This window comes from Denticeps clupeoides, chromosome 1, assembly GCF_900700375.1.
Source record: "Denticeps clupeoides chromosome 1, fDenClu1.1, whole genome shotgun sequence".
NCBI classification, from domain to species: Eukaryota; Metazoa; Chordata; class Actinopteri; order Clupeiformes; family Denticipitidae; genus Denticeps; species Denticeps clupeoides.
The window spans coordinates 36,285,330-36,307,860 of record NC_041707.1 but is presented as its reverse complement, the minus strand read 5'-3'; the positions used below and the strand labels follow the sequence as shown (position 1 = coordinate 36,307,860).

The following is a 22,531-nucleotide window of genomic DNA, read 5'->3' as shown; positions in this document are numbered from 1 at the left end:
TGTTAAGTCCATAACTCCACATGTGTTCATTCATAGTTTTGATGCCTTCAGTGAGAATCTACCAACGTAAATGGTCATGAAAAAAAAGGTGTGTCCAAAAGGTGTGTCCAAACTTTATGCTTTATCTGAGATGTACTGTACAATGTACTGTGCATAGACTCTATGTAGTCAAACGTTTCAACCAGCATATAATGGCCAAAAATTGAGCTGTCCTAAGTCGAAGTCTGTGACTGTGTCTTCAGTCTGAGCAGATATTTATGATTGTGTCACAGCATTTAGCCCGTGGCCCTCATAGATAAGCGCAGCCGCTCAAGCCAACAGCACTGATAACAAGAAAGGACTTGTAGTTTTGGGGAATTCATTTCTGGCATAGCTGAAATGTAAAGCAGCGTTCCGCTGTCGTAGTCAACATGGTGAAGGGGAAAAAAAGCACTAAAAGCACACTTAGAAATGTTTTTTTTTTTTTTTAAGTAGACCCTATTTTTATCAAGTCATCAAGTAATCATTCACTATAAAAAATATTTTATGTTTTAAATCACCCCCCCATTACCTCAAATCAGGGTTGTGCAACTACTTTCAGTCTTACACAAAAATGACACAGAGAGGCAAAACGAAAACTGCGAATGATCTCCAGTGAGAATTGACATGAGGAACTGCTGAACCGCATTACAGTAAATTGCATCTTATTCCACGCAGGACGGAGGTGGCAAGGACAAGCCAGAAGAGGACACTGGCAATCTTAAGAAAAAGAAGAAGAGGAAGAAGAAAACACGGTAAAACAAAGTACAATGAGATGTCCACCCAAAATTCATTGGCTTCAGCTTTTTTTTTTTTAAATCCACTTGTACGCGGAAGGTGCTGTCAATAGACCAGAGTGTTCTCACTCAAACATACCTATAAATACACTATCATACGATCAGATCAGGAAAACGTAGGAGGTTAGAGCTGTTGCTTTGCTGGTGTAACAGTGTGCGGCCTGTAGATTAGAGAAAGTCAAAGGTGGCACAACTGCATAAAAGAATTCCAAAAATGGGCAACAAACACAAAGTTTGTCCAATATAAAAATAATAACATGAACATTTACCATTCAGTCATTTATTCGGTTCCAATTCTAGATAACCAGCAAATAATAAAACACAACTGTAAGCACAGGGGTGGGATGCATGATTCACTGATGTGAATATTGATTTGATCTGCTGTGAGTTGGTGTGAAAAGGGTAAAGCCAGTAATACAGTTTCTAAATATACCTTGCATTTAATATGTCCTACCAGAAAGGACCGTTGACTGTTAAAGGGACATTTTGGATGTTCGGGTGCTGTAATTTAGCACAAAGTCCCTAAAACCTGGAAAGCTTGTTTTAACAATGCATGTTCTGGTGATGCACTTCTGCAGTATATAGCTCTGGGGTGAAGGCTTCGTTTTCACTCACTACACCTCTCTTCGGAAACAGTAAGAAAGATGCCAAACAGGAGGAAGAGAGACGGCAAAGCAAGGACCCAAGAGAAGATCTTTTCATGGTGTCTTCCCTTGTGGACAATGAGATATACTCCACCGTACAGGCATTCAGCTCCAATCTGGATTCCACCACTGAGAGCAGTCCCCATGCTTCCTGGACCAAGTCTCCTGGACCTCAAGTCCAGTCATCATTGGTGACTTCAATGTTGCCCTTAGCGAGGAGTGAAGTGCACTCTGAACCCATGGAAACCATTGGGGACTTGGTACAAAATACACTCCCCTTCAAGAAACAGCTGGATATATCTCCCTACGCTTGCTTCTATGGAGCCCCAAAGTCAACTGTCAAGACGGGCTGGCTGGACAAACTTTCTCCCCAAGGGTATGGTTTGCTTTTTCAATAATTGCATCCATCTAAAGCTCACGCTAGTATATTGGGGTACACGCATATATATTGGGATAAGCTTATTGTACACTGGTTGGGTTCACTACCTCTTTAATGAAAGTGCTGAAAATCATTATGCATGTTTGGTTTAGTAAAGGGTGGGGTCCTGACATGACAGAGCTCGTGGCACCAGATTATACAGCTCTATGTTTGGTAGCAAGACATTGCTTGTCAGAATAGGTTTGGAGGAGAGACCAGTTTATAGTATAAGTAGTTAAATAAATATTGTGTGTGTTCTGGTGCATTTTTGGAAAAAATGTAAGGTAATGTAGTGAGCGGCGTGGGTTTAAGTCGTTCAGAATGCATGAGAGACATTTTAAACTCTGTTTCTAACCTCTTTCAAATACACCACCATTTGTTTCATTTGTTCATTCATGTAAATCCTGAGGGCGCCTTTGACCTTACGCTAGTGAACAAGCCCCGCGATCAACGTCTGGTATATCACTTTGAAAACAGGGCTCATTGTGTTCTGATTTGGTGTGGTAACAACGACTTTCTTACTTCTACTTGAAACTTGAGTAAAGTCCAGTGCTGCCCAGAGATAACATGGTGTTAAAATATGGTGAACCGGAAGTAGGTGTGAATTAATTTTTTTATATTAACATGGTGGATGTTTGCTGTGCATGGGTATATAGAAAACCATGTTATCTGTCAGTGCTCTCTTCTCGTTGTCAGTGGACTCAAACTCAAGGCCTTAACGCTTCACAGATTAAGTTAAAGCATCTTCTGCGCTTTCAGAGGGATTGGGCTAACTTTAGAGAGGCCTGTGGAGAACGGATGATGGCGCTTGAGTGACTTGACTTGAGTCCTACAAACACTAGTCATTGTGAGACACTGCAGCACAGCACACGCTGACACAACAAAACGTGTCCTCTGCTTTTAACCATCACCCTTGGTGAGCAGTGGGCAGCCATGACAGGCGCCCGGCGGACCGGGATTTGAACCGGCGACCTTCTGATTACGGGGCCGCTTCCTTAACTGTAAGGCCACCACTGCCTCAAGATGAGGTGGTCTCAGAAAGGAGTTGGACATGGAGTTGAAGTCAAACGAAGGCCGCAATTCATATCCGTTATGTTGTACAAGTTTATATATGGCATGGATTAAGTGAAACATCACTATGACATCTCTGTATCACTATGACATCTCTATATCGCTTCTTCTACATTCCCTTTAGGCCACGGTGTTCGGTTTTGATTGCAGTTGATGTTCCAGCCCCAGCTGAAGAGGGAGAGGTTCTTTGTGGCGAGTTGACTTTCGCAGTTCTCGTCTTTGTTTTTCCACCTTGTGATAAGAGCTCGGGGTTTGTTTCGACAGGGCCCACAAGTTGTTCACACCTCTGGATTCACACCGGTTCTGCTGAGAGAGTGGTGTGAAGCTCGTTGCTGTTGTGTTGTGTATGTGGGTTTCATGCAGTGTCCGTATGTTTGCTATTAAACGAGATGCAGAAAATTGTGAATTGAAAGTGAAGTGGTTGTCATTGTGAAACAGCGCACATAGTGCACACAATAAAATGTGAAATAGAAAGTAAAACCCGCCGATTCTAGTCTTGCTGAGAGCTTCATAATAAACATAACAATCACTCAATTACCAGGTTCAAAGGAGGGGTGAAATGTTCTTCTCCTAGTCCATCCAAGAACTGGCCTGGCCCGAACCTTAACTTAAAGTGTGATCCAGAACAGCTGCAATAATAATTGTTATTTTAAGTATTATACACTAATTAGAGCAAGAACATCCCACACAATCTGCAGTTTTGTCTTACTTGAATCCTTTAATTTGCCATTTGTTGTAAACAGCTTGAAGGAGAAAAGGTTAAGGTTAATCGGCTGCCTAATATATCCCACATGCATACTGGTGCCACCATTGTTACAAGATAATCAATGATGTTCACTTCACCTGTCAATGGTCAGAATGTTAATCAGTTAATGCCTTTAATCAACTTTATCAACTTTTGATTCACATGTCAAGTGATTCTACGTTCTGCTGTAGAACCTCTCTTTGTTGTGTGACTGTCGCACTCTCTTGATCGACTCCAGTCGTTTTGGCAGAACAGGGCGGCCTCCTTTGAAACCTTTGACCTCGCATATAGGGGAGCATTTCAGTCGGAGGACAGATGCTGCATAGTGCTGTTACCAGCTGGCCAGCGTGAGAAATCCTGCCTCTATTACTGTGTGCGTTACTATGTTTGTTACATCTGTGGCCTGAACGTCAGAGCTGATCCTGGATCAGCAGTGCAGGGACACCTTGGCTTGTGACGGGAACGTGGACTCATGGATGAACACCTGTGTTGTTTGCAGGAACTGCGTCTTTCAGAGAAGATGGGTGAAGTTTGATGGAGAAAATCTCACTTACTTCAACAACGACAAGGTCAGTAGACACACACACACACACACACACACACACACAAAATCCTCATTTCTGTCATGCTTGCACATTTTCTATTATTTCTATTATAAGTTCACAGTTCAGGGGGACATCATATCAGCCTCGCCCTGACACAGAGCACTACAGTGACAAGGACTTTCACAAGGTTGCTTTTGAATGGTTTTTAAAGTGCACACAAGTATGGATTGTGTTGTGTTGTGTGTGTGTGTGTTTCTGTGTGTAAAGGTATGTCTTTCCTTGTGGGTTAGCGAGCACAGGGAATGCGGCGAATATCATCAAATATCTCACTCACACGCATTTTTTTCATTCCCTATCCGGCATGAAGGTTTCAATTATTCAGACCACTAACTCCTTATAAAAAAAAAAGTGACAGAAGGGATGAGAAAAGGTGACAATAATGACATAATGACCAAATTCTTCACTCAACGCCCCAAGTAGCTCCTGGTTGTGGGACCTTCATAACCAAAGTTTCATATCACTCATTTTTATAATTACAAACACACCCATTGTGGTAATTTTACGAAACGAGTTCTTGAATTATTAGTATTTTTTAGGTAACCTCGCTGTGAGCTTTTCTTTTTTTTTTTTTTTTTGCTGCAACAGCATCACAATCAATGCTGCTGGCTGATGGGCGCTTGTTAATCACCTACTAATTATAGCTCATCCCTGGTTCTGCTCGCGTATGGTTTCCATTTTCTGGGTCACGCCGGCCTGTGTCTGTATTTTGTGCGTGCAGAAGGAGATGAAGCATTGGAGTTTGTCACCATGCTCTGTCTGCTGTCTATTGATAACGCAGCAGGGGCTGGGTTATAGGAAACAAACACTTACCTGTCCCACAAATTACGGACTTTCCCCTTACTTACGTTTGCTAATGAACTGCTTCTCAATCTGTGGTCCTTCAGTCTTGACAGTGGATGGGTCAAACCAAATTCTCCCACACTACCCCTCTGCTACGTTCCCTTCACTGGCTCCCAGTAGCTGCACGCATCAGGTTCAAAATACTGATGCTGGCCTACAAAGCCAAACATGGAGCAGCACCATCCTACCTCACAACCCTTATTACACCCCGCACTGCACCTCGTCTACTCCGAGCCTCCAGTACTGCTCGCCTGGTCCCTCCATCTCTGAAGGTAAAAGGAAGACATTCATCTAGACTCTTCTCCGTCTTGGCCCCTCGGTGGTGGAATGAACTTCCCCTCGAGGTCAGAACAGCTCAGTCACTGAGCACCTTCAAACGACAGCTCAAGACCTTCCTCTTTAAAGAATATTTAGATTAAATTGTAATTTTCTTGTCAAACTTTGTGTACAGAATCTACAACAGAGTGAATTAAATAGATGTATTCATAGTTGGGGTCCTAGTGAACCGGAATTGATCTCTTCATCGATGGTAACTTGAAAGCACGTTGTAAGTCGCTCTGGATAAGGGCGTCTGCCAAATGCCGTAAATGTAAATGTAAATGTAAATGATATTCACATTAGGAATATAATTACCTCTTATAATAATATATATTTTTTTATCATAATAATTCCATAATTATACTGCTGTACAATTATGCATTAAGGGCTGATATTTATGTATTTAAGTATAAAAGCATTTGTGTAGGTGCTGTTTGTAAAGTCTGAGGAGACGTTTCATATGGCACCAGACACAGCAGATTTCCGTCCATTAACCCAAATAAGGAATGTTCAATTTCATTGTAACGGCCGGGCGGGTCCTTGAATAAATCGCTAAAAAAATAGTTGGCAGCAAATTTCAGTATGGATTAGCTGGTCTGTGTCATTATGCATGCTGCGGTGCACCATCATTGACATTTTATTGGACTAGGACAGCATTCAGGGAACATGGAACACCTCCACAGGACGTTTTGTTGAAAACCATTTGCAAGATCCTGAAGAGCCACTGTATTTGTAACACTTGCTGTGTTTCTTCACAATTGAACTGTACTGCCACCTACATGTGAAGAAAAGTCTTGCACTGTGAAGGCCCCGTCCACACGGGAAGAAAACCGGAAAATTACGACCTGGCCTCGAAGATGAAGATGGCAGTTACAGCGCCGCTTATAGGTGTGGAGGGGGGTAAAAAGAGTGTTTTGGTCTTTTCTCTGCATCTCCATGTGGATGACAACCTTTCAGATAACGCTACAAACCGAAAGCAAGTTTTAGAGAAAAGCGATCTCGTGTGGACGGGGCCTTAGTGGCCATTTCCTTGCTTCATTCTTGTTCCATATTTCATGGACGCTTTCCTTGTAGGTTTTGTTTTTTCCTGCACACAGACAATTAGGCATAGTTGTTGGCCTAGAAATTTTGATGTGTCACAGACTGTGAGAGATCAATACTTGTCCAATCAATATGATTTGTGACCATGTCCGGTTTAAATTTTATAAAACGTATTGAGTTTCAATTGTCCATTCATGAACTAAGCCTAGTCCTAGAGTAAAAGAGAGAGGAAGTTAATCTAGGACTAGGCTTAACCCATGAACTGGCTATTGGCCTGAAACAAATGGCCCTTATTCCAGTGTGGTCCAATGTAGTGGCTGATGTAGAAGCAGCTCATGGGGCGCTGAACCCCCGTTCCTTGCGTTGCTACAATTTTTTTTTTTTTCTCCCCCCACTGGTCTCTGCCATCGTACAGTCTCTCACATTCCGGCTTCATCAGAATCCATGGACTCTGTCTGGTTCTCAGACCTTAAACACACACACACACAAAAAAAAAAGGTTTTAACTGATGCAAGATCCCAGACAAAGGTTAATCGCTCCTAATCACGACATTGAATCCTGTCCTTGTCATCAGGCGCGGGTTTGGCCCCAGGTGGCCCCTGGTGGGGTGGGAAAATGGGTAAAGCGCCGCTCTCACTCAGCCCTCGGCGAGACCCTAGAGGCCTTTGCGCGCCTTACTGCCGATTTCGTCAACCCGCAGAGAGTGTCTTTCGCAAGGGGACTTCTACCTTCTCCCAGGGCCCCTCTGGAGCATTAGCGTTCAAGGACGAAGCTTTTGTTTGTGTAGCTGTGTGACGGGCTTGCCCGTCTGTGTGGTTATGTGCTCCGTCAGCGGCGCTTTCAAGGGTAGTTTGATGGGGAGGATCGGTGGTGTGCCTGCCGCTTCTCCGAGCTCTTCCGCACATTTTCCCCTCTCATCCATGCGTCCTCTTGAAGACCCCCCCCCCCCCCCCCCCCCACCACCACCCCGGTTTCTCTTCCTCTGTCATGTCTTCATCGCTCTTCCAATCCCTGACCTGTTCATGTTTTCGTTAGACCTGGCTTGATGGTTACGGTGATTGTTACCCGCCCGGCAGACTCCAGAAACAAACATGTGGGGAATGTACATTTATTCAGAAGTGCCTGTATGTTTTTTTTCATACAGATTAATATCTTTTGAAGAGCGAGGGAAAGGGGGGGATTTTATTCGTTTTCTTTTCAGCTGCAGTTTCAACCCCTGACCAGCAGGTGTCCCTGTGGCTCCATCATAAGAAGAGCTTTAAGACTAAGCTTTAAAACTCATTCACTCGTCTCTCTCTCAAAATGCAACCTTCATCAATGAGGGCTTTTAACTCCATAGCACTTAATTGCCTCCTGACGTGTGTGTGTGTGTGTGTGTGTGTGTGTGTGTGCATGCGTTATATAGTGGAACACACAACAAACCCTAATGGACACGTAAACACAATAACCTGAGAGCACACGGGACCATACCCTTCATACTAAATGGCCTACAGAATGCTGAGATGACTTGTGAGTATAACGTTGAGTGTACGTGTGTGCGTGCACGTCCATTAGTGTCTTTTAGTTTTGTGCGTCTGCAAGGAAATGGCGTGAAAGAATCTCGGGAACGCGGAACAAGGTTATCTACGGCCTAATGACGTTGAAATAAACTGCACTACGCTGGCTCACACGGACGTTTCATTGTCCCGTTGAATTGGGGGGGGGCACTGTGCGAATGTTGGCACGTAAACGTGCTCTTTTTGTGGCTTGGTTCGATCGAGCCATTTTGCATTTACAGATAAACTCGCTATTAAAACGCAGGGGGACAAAACGGAAGAAAAAAAAAAAACTCCTTCGCCTGAAAAATTGCAAATAAAACGGTCATTAAATCTGCTCCAGATTGAGCTCAATTACCAGCGCATGGTTTCTCGTTTCGACTCTCCGCCACCTTCCTTGGCCGCGGTCCCCCCTTCCAAATTTAGACAGAGGGGCCGAGTCGTGGGAGAAAAAAGAAAAAAAGTATTGATGTTCGCCTTCCTATCGCAGCCTCATCACGCTGGTGAGGTGGCGGTTTTCCAAGCAGCGCGTGTGTGCAACCCAATTTAGGCCTAGATGTTTGCCGCGAGTCTCATTTGAGGGGATCGTCCATCACTTAAAACGGTCCACATCGTGATATATTTAACCAGTTCGCTGCTATGAAAAGGCCAACATCGGACGTGTTTGCATTAACAATATTCACATTTTACATTTACGGCGTTTACCAGACGTCCGAGTGTGTTACCCACTAGGCTACTACCGCCCTATAATATATATTATAGGGTGGTAGTGGCCAATGTAGATTGCGGTGTGTGTGAATGTAATACGGTGCGTTCGGATTCGTATTCAAACAGTTAGGACGAAGGGGAAAGAAACCGGAGACTGTGGTAGCCGCGGGCTTATTCATGGTCGTAACTCTGGAATTACCTGGGGGAGTCGGGCTTAACGCTCGGCGGCCAGGTGTTATTTGTTTGGCTTATGCTGATTTTAAAGGTGTTGTGGGAGAGCTTAGTAACCTGTGTGTGTGTGTGCGCGTGTGTGTGTGTGCGCTATTGTTTATGTTGCCGATCCTGCATCGGTTCAGTGTTCCCTGAACGTTTCTTCCTTTCCTTTTCTCTTCCTCGCCTTTGCTGTAGGCCGCCGCCCTGCCCGCGCGCCCCTCCCTGTAAACACGAGCGGCCGATTCTTGACCCCGGTCAGCTCGGCCTTCTACCGCGTGCGCAGCGTGTTGTGCGATGGGAACCACTGGGTGTGCACTTTCAAGTACGTGGCAGAGAACGGGGGGGGGAATTTCCTTCAAGTGAACCCTCGCGCCACGTAGAGTCGAGGGGCTCCAGTCCGCTCGCTGGGGATTGGTTCAGTAAGGCTTCACTACCCAGCTCCGATGTCGTCAGTTTGGCTTTTGTTGCCGTGGATATGTGCTCAGCGTGGGACCTCTGATTTTAACCTCTGGATTGTCATTGTGAGCACAGCACACGGTGACACAGCGAAATGTGTCCTCTGCATTTAACCCATCACCCTTGGTGAGCAGTGGGCAGCCACGACAGGCGCCCGGGGAGCAGTGTGTGGGGACGGTACCTTGCTCAAGAGGACCTCAGTGGCACCTTGGCGGCTCGGGTTTGGAACCAGCAACCTTGTGATTACGAGGCTTCCTTACATGCCAGGCTAACAGCGGCCCGAAAATTGATAAAACAGGAAAAAAAAAGACGATTTACCTAAAATGTCCTTACTTTCAGTAAACATTTAGCAGAAATATAATGTTGTTTTCCATCTGTTGACAATCAGTACAGTTACATTTACCAGACGCCCTTATCCAGAGCGCCTTACGATCAGTAGTTACAGGGACACAATGGTAGTAAGTGGGATTTGAACCTGGGTCTTCTGGTTCATAGGCGAGTGTGTTACCCACTAGGCTACTACCACCCAATAACTATTTTTTTTAACTATTGTGGAGCAAGCTGTGTGAAATATGTTCATTGCAATAATTCTAGTTTTCACAGCTAACACTCCAGGAATCAGCACCGCTCTTTGTTCTTCAGTAACTACATATTTCAATTAATATGCAATTAATTTTCCTGCCCTTCTGCCCACGCTACCTGTGTGATCAATGTCCCTGAGTGGTTGTCTCTGCACGTGTGACTGAAAATTTGCAAATGAAATTTGGAGCTGTGTGTGTGTGTGTGTGTGTGGACATGGTTTGGTTATATAACCACCGCTGTAAAATGTGTGTATTTCATGGTGTGAGATTTGTGTGTGTGTGTGTCCCACAGGAGATGTATTCTAAAGGCCTGATCACCGTGTGTGCAGTGAAGCAGGTCCGAGCTCAGGGAGACAACAGGCTGGAGGTCGTGACGTCTCTCAGGACCTACGTGTTTCGCGCGGAGAGAGAGGGTAAGGAGAGCATCCTGCTCACCCCCTGCAGATGTCATGAATAGCAGGTGTCATGTCGTATTTTTAGTCATTTGTGATGCTATCACGATGTGAGAATCAAGAGTGTGATATTTGAAAGTGGAAAAAAGTGGAAGCGTGACACACTGCAGCACAGCACAGTTGTACATTGTGTTATTGTTGTGTTATACTGTGCTGTATTTGTGTGGTTGGGTAATGCTGTGTTGTAGTTTGTGTTTGGTCTGTGTGGATTGTGTTATGCTGTGTTGTAGAGTGTGTTGTGTTATGCTGTGCTGTATTTGTGTGGCTGTGTAATGGTGTGTTGTAGTTTGTGTTTGGTCTGTGTGGATTGTGTTATGCTGTGTTGTATTTGTATGGTTGGGTAATGCTGTGTTGCAGTTTGTGTTTGGTCTGTGTGGATTGTGTTATACTGTGTTGTATTTGTATGGTTGGGTAATGCTGTGTTGTAGTTTGTGTTTGGTCTGTGTGGATTGTGTTGTATTTGTATGGTTGGGTAATGCTGTGTTGTAGTTTGTGTTTGGTCTGTCTGGATTGTGTTATGCTGTGCTGTAGGGTGTGTTACTGTTGTGTTATGCTGTGCTGTATTTGTGTGGTTGTGTAATGGTGTGTTGTAGTTTGTGTTTGGTCTGTGTGGATTTTGCTATGCTGTGTTCTAGAGTGTGTTGTGTTATGCTGTGTTGTATTTGTATGGTTGGGTCATTCTGGATTGTGTTATGCTGTGCTGTAGAGTGTGTTATTGTTGTGTTATGCTGTGTTGTATTTGTATGGTTGGGTAATGCTGTGTTGTAGTTTGTGTTTGGTCTGTGTGGATTGTGTTATGCTGTGCTGTAGAGTGTGTTATTGCTGTGTTATGCTGTGTTGTATTTGTATGGTTGGGTAATGCTGTGTTGTAGTTTGTGTTTGGTCTGTGTGGATTGTGTTATGCTGTGCTGTACAGTGTGGTTGTGTAATGGTGTGTTGTAGTTTGTGTTTGGTCTGTGTGGATTGTGTTATGCTGTCCTGTATTTGTGTGGTTGTGTAATGGTGTGTTGTAGTTTTTGTTTGGTCTGTGTGTGTCGTGTTATGCTGTGTTATATTCATATGGTCGCGTAATGCTGCATCGTAGTTTGCGTTTAGGCTGTAAATTGGCGTCTTGAAATGCCTGTGCCCGTTGTGCTATTGTGTCTTGCTCGTGTAGCGCGTGTCTGTCCTGTGCATCTGCGTTGTGGACTTGGATGTGTTTACCTGCGCTGTATAGTGCTGCTCCCGCTGTTCTGGCACGCGGTGCTTCCCCAGGCAGGGTGGTGTTTATCCAGCTGGCAGCGTGCCTGCATCTCTCTCTCTCTCTCTCTCTCTCTCTCTCTCTCTCCCTCTCCCTCTCCCTCGCTCGCTCTCTCTCTGGCCGCAATCAAACAGAATAAAGGAAGACTTGCTCCATGTAAACATCTCCTTCAATTAGAGCGGTCTCTCGTCTTCCTTTAACAAGGCAGAGCACCGGCGTCTGCCGCCCCTCCCCCACCGCCAGCTTCTGATGTTGGTCGGCGAGGTCAGACTAATGCAGGCCGCTGCCGTGCCAAAACACTGCAAATGGAAAGTTTAAAGCGCTAATTATTCCGTGCTTAGTCGCTGCACTCGCGTTGCGATTGGCTGAGAGGCGTTCCGAGGGCGAAGGCTGAATCGCACGGTACTCTGGGCTTCGCATCGCGGGGAGCCGCTTTTTTTGTGGATCCTGCATTCCCACATTCGAAAGGTCCGAGGTCCCATTAGCAGCCTGCTTACCGACGCGCTTCGCATCAGAACCTGAGCGCGAGCATCGCCGTTGAATGGGGGGCATCGCCACGATGGGGACCGGTCCTGTTGAACTCACGCCGACAGACTAGGCAGCCCGACTCCCCGGATTGATGAGTCCTGCAAATGTGTCATTCTCCCCGATACAGCGGCAGGGATTGATCGGTGTTGTCGGAAGTATTGCCTATCAGCTCTGAACTAATGACTCCTGATCCTGAGAGCCTCCGACTGTGGGCGAATGCAGCGGTGAGGGGCGGGCGGGGCGGGCGGGGCTCACGGGTGCGGGCCGGGTCTTCGTCTGGCCGGCTCATGCATTCTTAAACAGCCTTACGCCAGACTGAAGGAGTCATCAATCTTTGGGCAAACATGGGCGGGACAGAGGTGGAGGGTGCGAATGGGCAGGGGAAGGAGAGAGAGAGAGAGAGAGAGAGAGAGAGAGCAGATATTGTTAATAATTCAGGCAGTGAGAGTTCGGAGGGGGGGGGTGGCAGGTATCTGGGCGAGGCAAATCTACTGAGCAGCTATTACAAGGAAGGACAGCCATTGCCGTGGTGGCCACCGGATTGGTAACAGTAGGAATAAAAGACAATGTTTTCATGCGGCCCAGCCCTACATGTCTGGATATATTCAGAAATCGATATTAAGAAGTGGCCCAGGGTGACTGCTTTTCATAAGTTTGATTTAAAAAAAAAAAAAAAATGTCAAACTACATTTGTGACTTAATCTGAAACCATATTCATCTTTCAATCCATCATGCAAGACACTGGTGTTCTTTGAATAAAGGAGGGGAATAGGGCAAACAGTGGTTCATTTATCTCTGAAAACAAAATGAATTGCCCCACTGACGATTTAGTGATAATTCAATTTAGTGATGACCTTTATCTTAAGTCATTTTTATCAATATCTTGTTATTTTTTTATTGATGACCACAATACATAAAAAAACAGAAGCGTGTTCTCTACGATCCAGCAGTGTCAAGGCCTACAAATCATTTGCCCTGATTGGCTGTGTAAGCTGTCACTCATAATGTTAAACCGGAAAGAGAGCCACAGCTTAAATTGGAAAGCAAGCTGCTTTAAGTGCCAGGATGGGTTGGCATGAACCAGCTAATCACCTGCGACTGCCATGACGGCCACTCACCAGCCTGACCACCAAAACGTGTCCAACGAGGTGGGAAAGGCTCTGTTGCACAGTAATGAGAGTGAATATCCCACCTTTGTGTGTGTGTGTGTGTGTGAGTGTGTGTCGTGCATTGGCACAGCTGCTCTTATTTCCTGGGCAGGATAATTAAAGTTAAACTGGAGTCAGAGCCAGTGTGTGTGAGAGAGAGAGTGGGGGGCAGAGGAGCTGGGGTCTGTTGAGAGTGGTGGGTACAGTCTGTTTGCACGACAGATCAGGTCAGTGCATTTACAACAACTTTTCTTTCTCATTTAGTCAAATATCACAAGAGTTGTGTCTCAATGGGCTTTGACAGGCCCTATTGTTGATACTCCGCACACTTAATGAATGATGGCGAGGGTGCACGTTATTATGGATCTGAACCGGCAACTTTCCGATGACCTAACAGAGTTTTAACATTTTGCATTTTGACAAGTTCAGCCCTTACAAACACAAACCCATGAAAATAGTTCATTGGCAACACATATACCCATGCACGTACACTACAATAACACATACACGACATACGTTTATGCTCATACACTTTCTGTGAAACATTTACAGTTACTCAGAGCCCTGCCACGTCAAAGATGTATACACTTTTGCAGTGATGACAGACAGACAAGTCACACATATTTGATTTGTGGGGACCAATATATAGACACATTTACAGCAATTACCAGACGTCCTTATCCAGATCGACTTACAGTCAGTAACTACAGGGACAGTCCCCCCCTGGAGACACTCAGGGTTAAGTGTCTTGCTCAGGGACATGATGGTAGTAAGTGGGATTTGAACCTGGATCTTCTGGTTCATAGGCGAGTGTGTTACCCACTAAAAAAAAAAAAAAAAAAAACTAGACTACTACCACCCATGTAGAATGTCAATTTTTATATAGTAATTCCCTGAAAATGCCCTTTGTAATAAGAAGCCTACGCTTAATACAGGTAAGAACAACAAACTAATTTGTGTTTTTAAGCATAATGAAATTTCATTAATTCTTCCTATAAAGACCTTCTATGAGGACATCTGATATACACAACACACACGCACAAACTCAAACTCCAGACAAGGCCAGGAGCTCAACAATAGATAAAGAAGCACATAAATAATACACACACACGCACATTCACACCACCCGCACTGCCCCTCTACTCTCTCCTCTACTTGCCACATGCACGGCTGTTTGCTTAATCTTCAATTCAGCCACACCCCCTCTCTGTCTCTGCGTCTCTGCTGGACAGACAGCAGTTCAGCGTGTCGAACGTTCTGAAATTCCCAAACACTCCATTCGCCAGGTCAACAACTCAGGCAGAGAGGTATGTGTGTGTGTGTACATGTGAAAGTGAAGTGCTGCAGCACAGCACACGGTGACACAACGAAACGTGTCCTCTGCTTTTAACCATCAACCTTGGTGGGCAGTGGGCAGCCATGACAAGGGACCTGGGAGCAGCGTGTGGGGCCTGACTGCGCTAGTGGATTGTTTACACAAAACTGGTGTTCAGTTTAAAAAATAAAAATAAAAAAAAATCATATTTTACGCCACTCTTTTAGGTAACACGTTAAATGAGTGGTGAACTGTGGCAGCTTTGTTGTTCCCTACAGTCAACCCATCGTCACCCACACCCCCACCCACCTTTTTGGTCCTTGGTGTTAGCTGACACATTGACACGTGGAATGGGAGTGTGTGGGTGAAGCTGCGCATTGTCTATTGGTGCTTGTATATATTTGTATGTAATATGTAAGTGTGTCAGTGTGTTTGTGCGCTTGGCAAAAGTGTGAGCTCCTCTTATCTCTCCGTCTGTTGTTTTTACATTTACATTTACAGCATTTACCAGACGCCCTTATCCAGAGCAACTCACAATCAGTAGTTACAGGGACAGTCCCACTGGGGACACTCAGGGTTAAGTGTCCTGCTCAGGGACACAATGGTAAGTAGTAAGTGGGATTTGAACCTGGGTCTTCTGGTTCATAGGCGAGTGTGTTACCCACTAGGCTACTACCACCCCTCTTTCCACTTTGTCTTCCTCCTCCTCCTCACGCGGATGAGCCTCAGAGCGGTTGCCAGGTTGTGTGCCCCGCCCCTTCTCCCCAGTTGCGGCGCTGCTCTCTCAGTAGGGTTGCCAGTTGTGGTCGGACCTGCAGCGGGCCGCCGTTAGCAGCTGTCATCTGTGGCTGTAACCCCCGGAGACTCTTCCTGCACGCAAGCTAGATTCCCCCCGGTATCCGTGTGGGAGTCCGGGGGGGCAGCTTTTTAATGCACCGCACTTTGTTTTTGAACGTGGAAAGTGCGCGAACGGCGGAGGAAAAGTACACAGCGAGGCAGAGGGAGGGCTTTTGTTCCAAGCTGAATTCCCATCTGCTGCTCTTTTGTTGTACATAAATACGCACTGACGGCCCCAATAAGTGTAACTATGCATACATACACCCACTTTCAGAGTTTTGTGTGTTGCTTTAATCTTACACAAAGCCCATATGCGCTCAGTAACTCGAGCAAGACCTGGGCATTTATTTCATGGTATTATACTGAATGTTTTTGGTTTAAATCATCTGTTCTGTTATAAACTATATTTTGGTTGTAGAGACATGTATTATGCATACAAATATTGGGAAAAAATGTCTACATAAAATAAAGTTTATTGGACAACAAAGGTTGATGCAAATAGCCAATGCAATAGCTCTGTTAAGTGAATTCTGTGAATTTTGACAATTCTTTTTTTTTTTTTTTTTAAATACAGTATTACATTAGGCAATAGCATGCTATTGAACATAGTACTTAACAGTGTAGCAGATTAAATAGCAAACTGATATCTTGGTAACTTTATAACATACTACTACAATTATTAATACTGTTCGAGACATATCTATTTAGAATGATATTTTGGAGACAGTCCTACAGAAGTAGATGAATTTCTCATTCTACCAGGCTGAAGCATAATCTCCTTCTCAGCCCCCCCCCCTCTATATCTCCCTCTCTCTCTCTCTCTGGCTCTCCGTTTAATTAAAATGTGCTTTACTGGCTGGTATAAATTTACATGCATATGGAGTATACAGTCCGTATCTGTTCATAGAGAGAGATTCAATAACAAAGCTACATTAATAACCAAGTGGGCCGCTCGTAAACAGATGGTAGTAACGTATATGCAACTGTGTGTGTGTGTGTGTGTGTCATCTCTCTCAGGAGAGAGGCAGGAGTGGCTCGATGTTCTACAGGCAGCGCTCGGCTCCCAATCCTCGATTTCCCAGAAGCCCCTGAAGAGCAACACAAACAAGTGCGGCTACGTGGAGCTGCGCGGCTACAAAGGCAAAGTCTGTGTAGCTCTGCAGGGAACCAAAGTCAGGCTGTGCAAAACAGAACAGGTAACTTTTTCTCCCCACCTCCACCTTTATTTTGGTTTCTCGTATTACGCCTGTTCAGACTTCACACCCGGTCGGCACCTGTTACACTGGAGCTAATAAAAGCCCGAGATGGGAAGCGGGGACGGGAGAACGGAACGGCGGGAAGGAAGCTACGGGCATGATAATGTGCGAATCAGAGCGTCCCCGTGGATCGTCTTCAGGATTTTTTTTTTTTTTTTTTTTTTTTACCCACATGCTGACCTGAGGCGTCAATGCCTTCGGTCGTGGTTTTGTGTCCCCCGTGGGAACACAATGGGATGCTAGCAGTGCACACGCAATTTAAAATGAACCGATTCGGAAACTGCTCCACTACTGTGCATGCGTTCACGCACATTGATTAGTGTGCACACACACCGGAACATGCATGAATGCATGCATGCACACAAGTTTGAATTCATTTCAAATGTATTGATACTTTGCAAGCCGGCAGGGCAATTGCTCTCACGCAAACACGCGGATGCATGCATGCATGCACGAACAAGTCGATTCAAATATATTCCCACTACGCAAACTCACACACACACACACACACGCACACACACACACACACACAAGTTGATTAAATTGAAATGTATTGATACTGTGCAAGCAGCGAAAACACAGACACACACAAACACACAAATTCTGTCTCTGTCTATTTCCCCTCAAAGCTTTTCGCTCTCGCCCTGTTTGTCTTTCATCATTTTGTTCATTAGTGTGTGCAAACCCCTTTCAAAATTGTGCCGGGGAAAATATCTACGCGTCAGCCCTTTCTGCTTTTTGGCTGGCGTGTTGGAGAGAGTGAGTGAGAGAGCGAGAGAGAGAGAGAGAGAGAGTGAGCGAGACAGAAGTGGCAGAGGGGGAGAAGAGCAGTGGGGAAATTGTAATGAATCGTATTATTTTTTATTTATTTTTTTGCCTCCCTCCCCGAACCCCCCGCATAACAAATGAATTGGTGACGGCACGAGAGCGAAAGGAGGCGGAGGACGGCGGCGGTGATGGAGGGATGGAGAACAAGGCGAGGACAAGCAGAGGGAGCGATAAAGAAAGCGCAGAAGAGAGAGAGAGAGAGGGAGAGAGTGCAGGTCGTCTGCACCGCAGTTCATGTTCAGTGGAGTGGAGTATTTAATTTAACAAGATGAACGACCTGCTCAAAAGATGTCACCGTTTTTCTTTTCTTTTACCTGCAGAGGGGGTACGTTCTTTGGGGACAATAAAGTGTGACGCCGAGCTGAGTGCTGAGTGCTGAGGTCGTTTCACCATTGTTTTCCAAGTTCAGAAGCAGGGACGTGATGTTTTACCAATATTTAGCCTGCGCAGGCTTCTCTGAGCATCAGTCGCCAGTCAGGGTTCACAGTTCCGACGTTCAAGGAGCTCCCGGGGCCACCGGTGAAGGCTGACCAATCCCAACACTGGCCCTGTCGTGATAGCCACTCTTTACCCAGACTTACGCAACTGGGAACTAGCACTTCATTTACATTTACAGCATTTACCAGACGCCCTTATCCAGAGCGACTTACAATCAGTAGTTACAGGGACAGTCCCCCCCTGGAGCATCTTAGGATTAAGTGTCTTGCTCAGGGACACAATGGTAGTAAGCGGGATTTGAACCCGGGTCTTCTGGTTCGCAGACGAGTGTGTTACCCACTAGGCTACTACCACCCCCATTCGGTTTAACGAACTTGTTGCTGACGAGGGCGTGCAAGTCGATGCCGGCCTCCATTTCTTTTCATTTCTGCGGTATTATGAAGTGCGGCACTTGTCACGTCTAACTTCAATGCCTTTTATGCAGCTATTACTGGCCGCAGTCATTTCTAGCTCCACCCCCCCCAACCGTGTGTTCCAATGACAAAGCACTAGCTTTTATTATTTATTATCCTCCTCTTGTCTGTCTGTCTGTCTGCATGGAATGGACAGTATCCATGTTTTTTTGTACGGTGATTAATGCAGTTCTCTGTCCATTAAAAAATTCGCAATCTGTGATGTGCGATGTCATGCGTTACATTTATATTTGTCATTTACCAGACGCTCTTGTCCAGAGCGGCACACAATTGCCGTAGTATTTACATGGACAGTCCCCTAGGAGACACTCAGGGTTAAGTGTCTCGCTCAGGGACACACTGGTAATAAGTGGGGCTTGAACCTGGGACTTTGTGGTCCTCTGCCTGGCAACACGGGTCTCCTTTAGCCCTACTCCTGATTGAACAGAAATACGTTGGGTGTCAATCACACGCAGGCGAGTTGGACACGCTTACTTCATACCCACTTAGGTGGAGTTGGCGTGAATTAGTGGCATGTTTGGAACCGCGATTCACCGCGCTGCTTACCGCAGTTTGACGGTGGTTTTACAAGAGAGAGCGTTAAACTGGCCTCTGGGACGCCTCTTTAAAAATGGCTTCGCTCTTATCGCCACCCAAGGAAGAAAAAATCACTTTCAGTAACAGATCCAAAGCTCACTTCCATGTCCCCGGGGACTCGGCCATTTTGCGCCGGAACGATAAGACAAGGGAAGTCCTGCCTGACGTTTTTCTTTTTGTACATTTTTAATTCCAACACAAAGTTTGATGGCAACAGAGGTTCAGGGCTCTTCCTGCGCCAGTCGCTGTGCAGGTGACTCGGCGGCGGCGGCGCCTCGCCTCTCGCCTTGAGGGAACCGGCTTAATTCATCTCTAGCTTCATTAGGTTCTTTTCACCGCTTTAGCCCTGCAGTCGCCACGGTAACAATAGATTGTTTCCCAGGGTGACGCGGTGCTTGTTTCAGAGTGTCGCGAGTGACACGGTGGATTAATGACACTTAGCGAGTGTGTCTGGCCCCTCCGCTCCCCTCCACTCTCGCCGCTCCTCTTCGCCATGTAAGGCTTTATCATCTCCTTGTTCTTGAGGTTTAAGTGGGGCCTTTTATGTGCTGGCGAGTGAGTGATGGAGCGTGTCTTTGTGTGAGAGGTGGAGTAGGATGGAGCAGCGTGGACATTGTGAGGGGGCGTAATAAAAATAAAAGCCTCAGAGAGTAGAGATCATACCGTGGGGAATTATGGGAAAAGCCGGGCCGCAGTCCTTCAGGGCTTCTCTGCCAACCAGGACGTCTCAGGGTGAATGGCCAAATATGCAGATGATTTGATCCTGGTGTTTTAGTGTACTTCTCAGTGCCAGAGCGCATTAATAAATGACAGCTCCTCTGGTGGAGCCAGCATGCCAGTGTGGGTAAAGGCCAAAGGCCACACTGATCTCCTGAGAATGGGGTCCATACATGTTTAGCTGGGTCTATAGGTCTGTATGCAGGTTCTCAACAGGACCGGCTTTACAGTATACATTTCAGCCACAGCAAATTCCAAAATTTTGAATTACAACCAAAAATATGTTGAATGTTGGTGACGGTCCTTTTCTTAACGGTGTCATTAAAATATTGATAATCCAGTGATATATAGTGTTTTAGAAACATTAATTTATTAATCACAACCAACATTAAATTCAATTGGGCCAAATATATTGTTGTCTTATAGAGACCACAAGAGGTCAGTATGAAATCTACATGGCTTATATAATACGTTAGCTTGCTTTCCTTGTTTTTTTAAGTGACTCTTAGTGCCAGTTAATACAAATGATAAGGTTTGTCTTTAAAAGTTTTAAAAATGTAGCCATATCACTTTAGTTATTCTCCAATTGCAAATTTGTAATGTTGTGATTCCAGTAGATCCAAACAAATCAGGGGGACGGCGAATTTTATCGTTTATCAGACATATTTTGTGCTTATGACAGTGCACATGGTGGGAGACCAACTGTGTACCGTTTTTATTGCTTAAGCAAAAATATGCTGATTATTAGCTCTGTTGGTTTGCAGTAGTGAAGGTGGAAGGGCCACAGTGACCTCATAGTAAATTCACGTATTATTATTATTATCACTACTACTACTACTATGTAATAGGCTTTGCTATACAGGTAAAGTCATGTGGGCTTGTTCTTTTCACAGCGCAGTCGATCTAGTTTAGTCTGAAGATCACAACTGTGCAGTTGAAACACACCGCATACTGCTCTGCAAGAACAAAGTTACTTCTGAACTTCGGGGATGGTTTGCAGAGATAAATAAAGCAGCCCTTCATCTGACACTGGACCTCTATGGTTCCAAAAGGCTCTGAAAATTTCAGATATTCAATGGCCTGTGCGGAAGGCTTCCGCCTTAATTAGCTTGGGTGCATTTCTCTGGGCATGACCTGTCTTCTGACCCTAAGGGGACATCATCTACCTGAGGCTCCAGTGGTCTCTCCTAATGGCTGTGTGAAAATGCTGGACCAGTTTCTCACTTTTAATAAGGCATGTCATGCAAAAAACAAGGGTTTTAAAATGCGACGTGCCATGTTATTCATAAGGTAAATCAGTGTTGCATCATGGTCCGTATCTGGTGTAATTGGGCGAGCTCAAGTAAACATTAAATATTAAAACTTGGCGCAATCCCACATACCCCCCACCTCCACCATGTGTCATAATTGAATGGGGCGTAGGAGCGCGCGGCAGATCTGCGCGGTAACTTGCGGTGAGCAGCTCGCCGGTGGGCTGTAATTGGCTGCCAGGAGAGATGAGGGGCATTAGCACCATGGCAGGTCGTAACCCAGCATCTCGGCTGACGCGGCGTTCCTCCGCACGCGGCCACTTATCAGGAGGCTTTTATTGTTGTGCTGCCCTGTGATGGTTTTCAGCCAAGCAGCTGTAAAAAAAAATATATATATATATAATAAAAACTACATTAATAATAGCAGTAATAACTGTATTTGGGACACATATATGAAGAACAACCAAAAGGGGAAATTGGACGTGTGAAATCCAGCAGTTAGGTTGCAGAAAGAAGATCTCAAAATTCACATTTCGGAACTTCAGAACCAATAAACACGAGTCGAAAGGACGGACACACCTGGTCATTTATGTTTTTTTTTTTTTTAGTTTTTTTTTTCCTCCATGAAAATGACCATTAAAGGGCTCTAGAGTGCGACAAAAACGGAGGTCGCACCATTGAGAAATTAGGTAGCGCTCCAGAGCCCTGGAATGGTCATTACAGTGCATCCAGCCGCTCAGGGGGCGAGTCCACATTCATAATAAAAAGCTAGCCTCCGTTTCACCGCTTCAGCATTCATTTTTGCGCTAATCGAAACACATAACCCGACTGCTCATTTACCACGCAAGCCAGAACCCGGGTAAAATGCTAGAAATTAAACATTGAAAAAGCACAATGATTCTACAAAATGCATTACATTGCAGCGATAAATGTGCTGGCGCAGTGTCCCCTCTCCCTGCTGCAGCAAAGCAGCAAGCAAATAATCAGGTTGAGTTCAAGCCCTTAAAACAAAATTTCAGCTCAGTGAAGCACTTTAAGCACCAACACATTTTCAGTAAGTCCCCCATAATCAGAAGGTTGCCGGTTCGCATCCCGACCTGCCAAGGTGCCATTGAGGTGCTACTGAGCAAAGCATCGTCCCCACACACTGCTCCCCGGGCGCCTGTCATGGCTGCCTACTGCTCACTCAGGGTGATGGGTTAAATACTGAGGACAAGTTTCACTGTGTGCACCGTGTGCTGCTGTGTATCACATGTGACAATCACTTCACTTTATCAAATAAAGACGGCAACCAGATTGTTATTTAATCATTTACAAGTCAGTATTGCCTATATGCAATATCCAGGGTGGTAGTAGCCTAGTGGGTAACACGCTCATCTATGAACCAGAAGACCCAGGTTCAAATCCCACTTACTACCATTGTGTCCCTGAACAAGACACTTAACCCTGAGTGTCTCCAGGGGGGACTGTCCCTGTAACGACT

The 22,531-nt window shown here is 45.4% G+C and overlaps 1 protein-coding gene across 5 annotated transcripts in view; it reads left to right on the top strand.

Annotated features, from left to right (window-relative positions):
- The window catches only part of arap2 (ArfGAP with RhoGAP domain, ankyrin repeat and PH domain 2), an 88,332-nt gene that overhangs the window by 10,913 nt on the left and 54,888 nt on the right, over positions 1-22,531 (top strand). For all 5 annotated transcript variants that reach the window (XM_028999609.1, XM_028999610.1, XM_028999612.1 and 2 more), the window contains exons 5-9: positions 697-773; positions 1,452-1,835; positions 4,193-4,262; positions 10,283-10,403; positions 16,528-16,706. In XM_028999609.1, the coding sequence (XP_028855442.1) occupies positions 697-773; positions 1,452-1,835; positions 4,193-4,262; positions 10,283-10,403; positions 16,528-16,706 (831 nt within the window). The remainder of the gene's footprint in view (positions 1-696; positions 774-1,451; positions 1,836-4,192; positions 4,263-10,282; positions 10,404-16,527; positions 16,707-22,531) is intronic.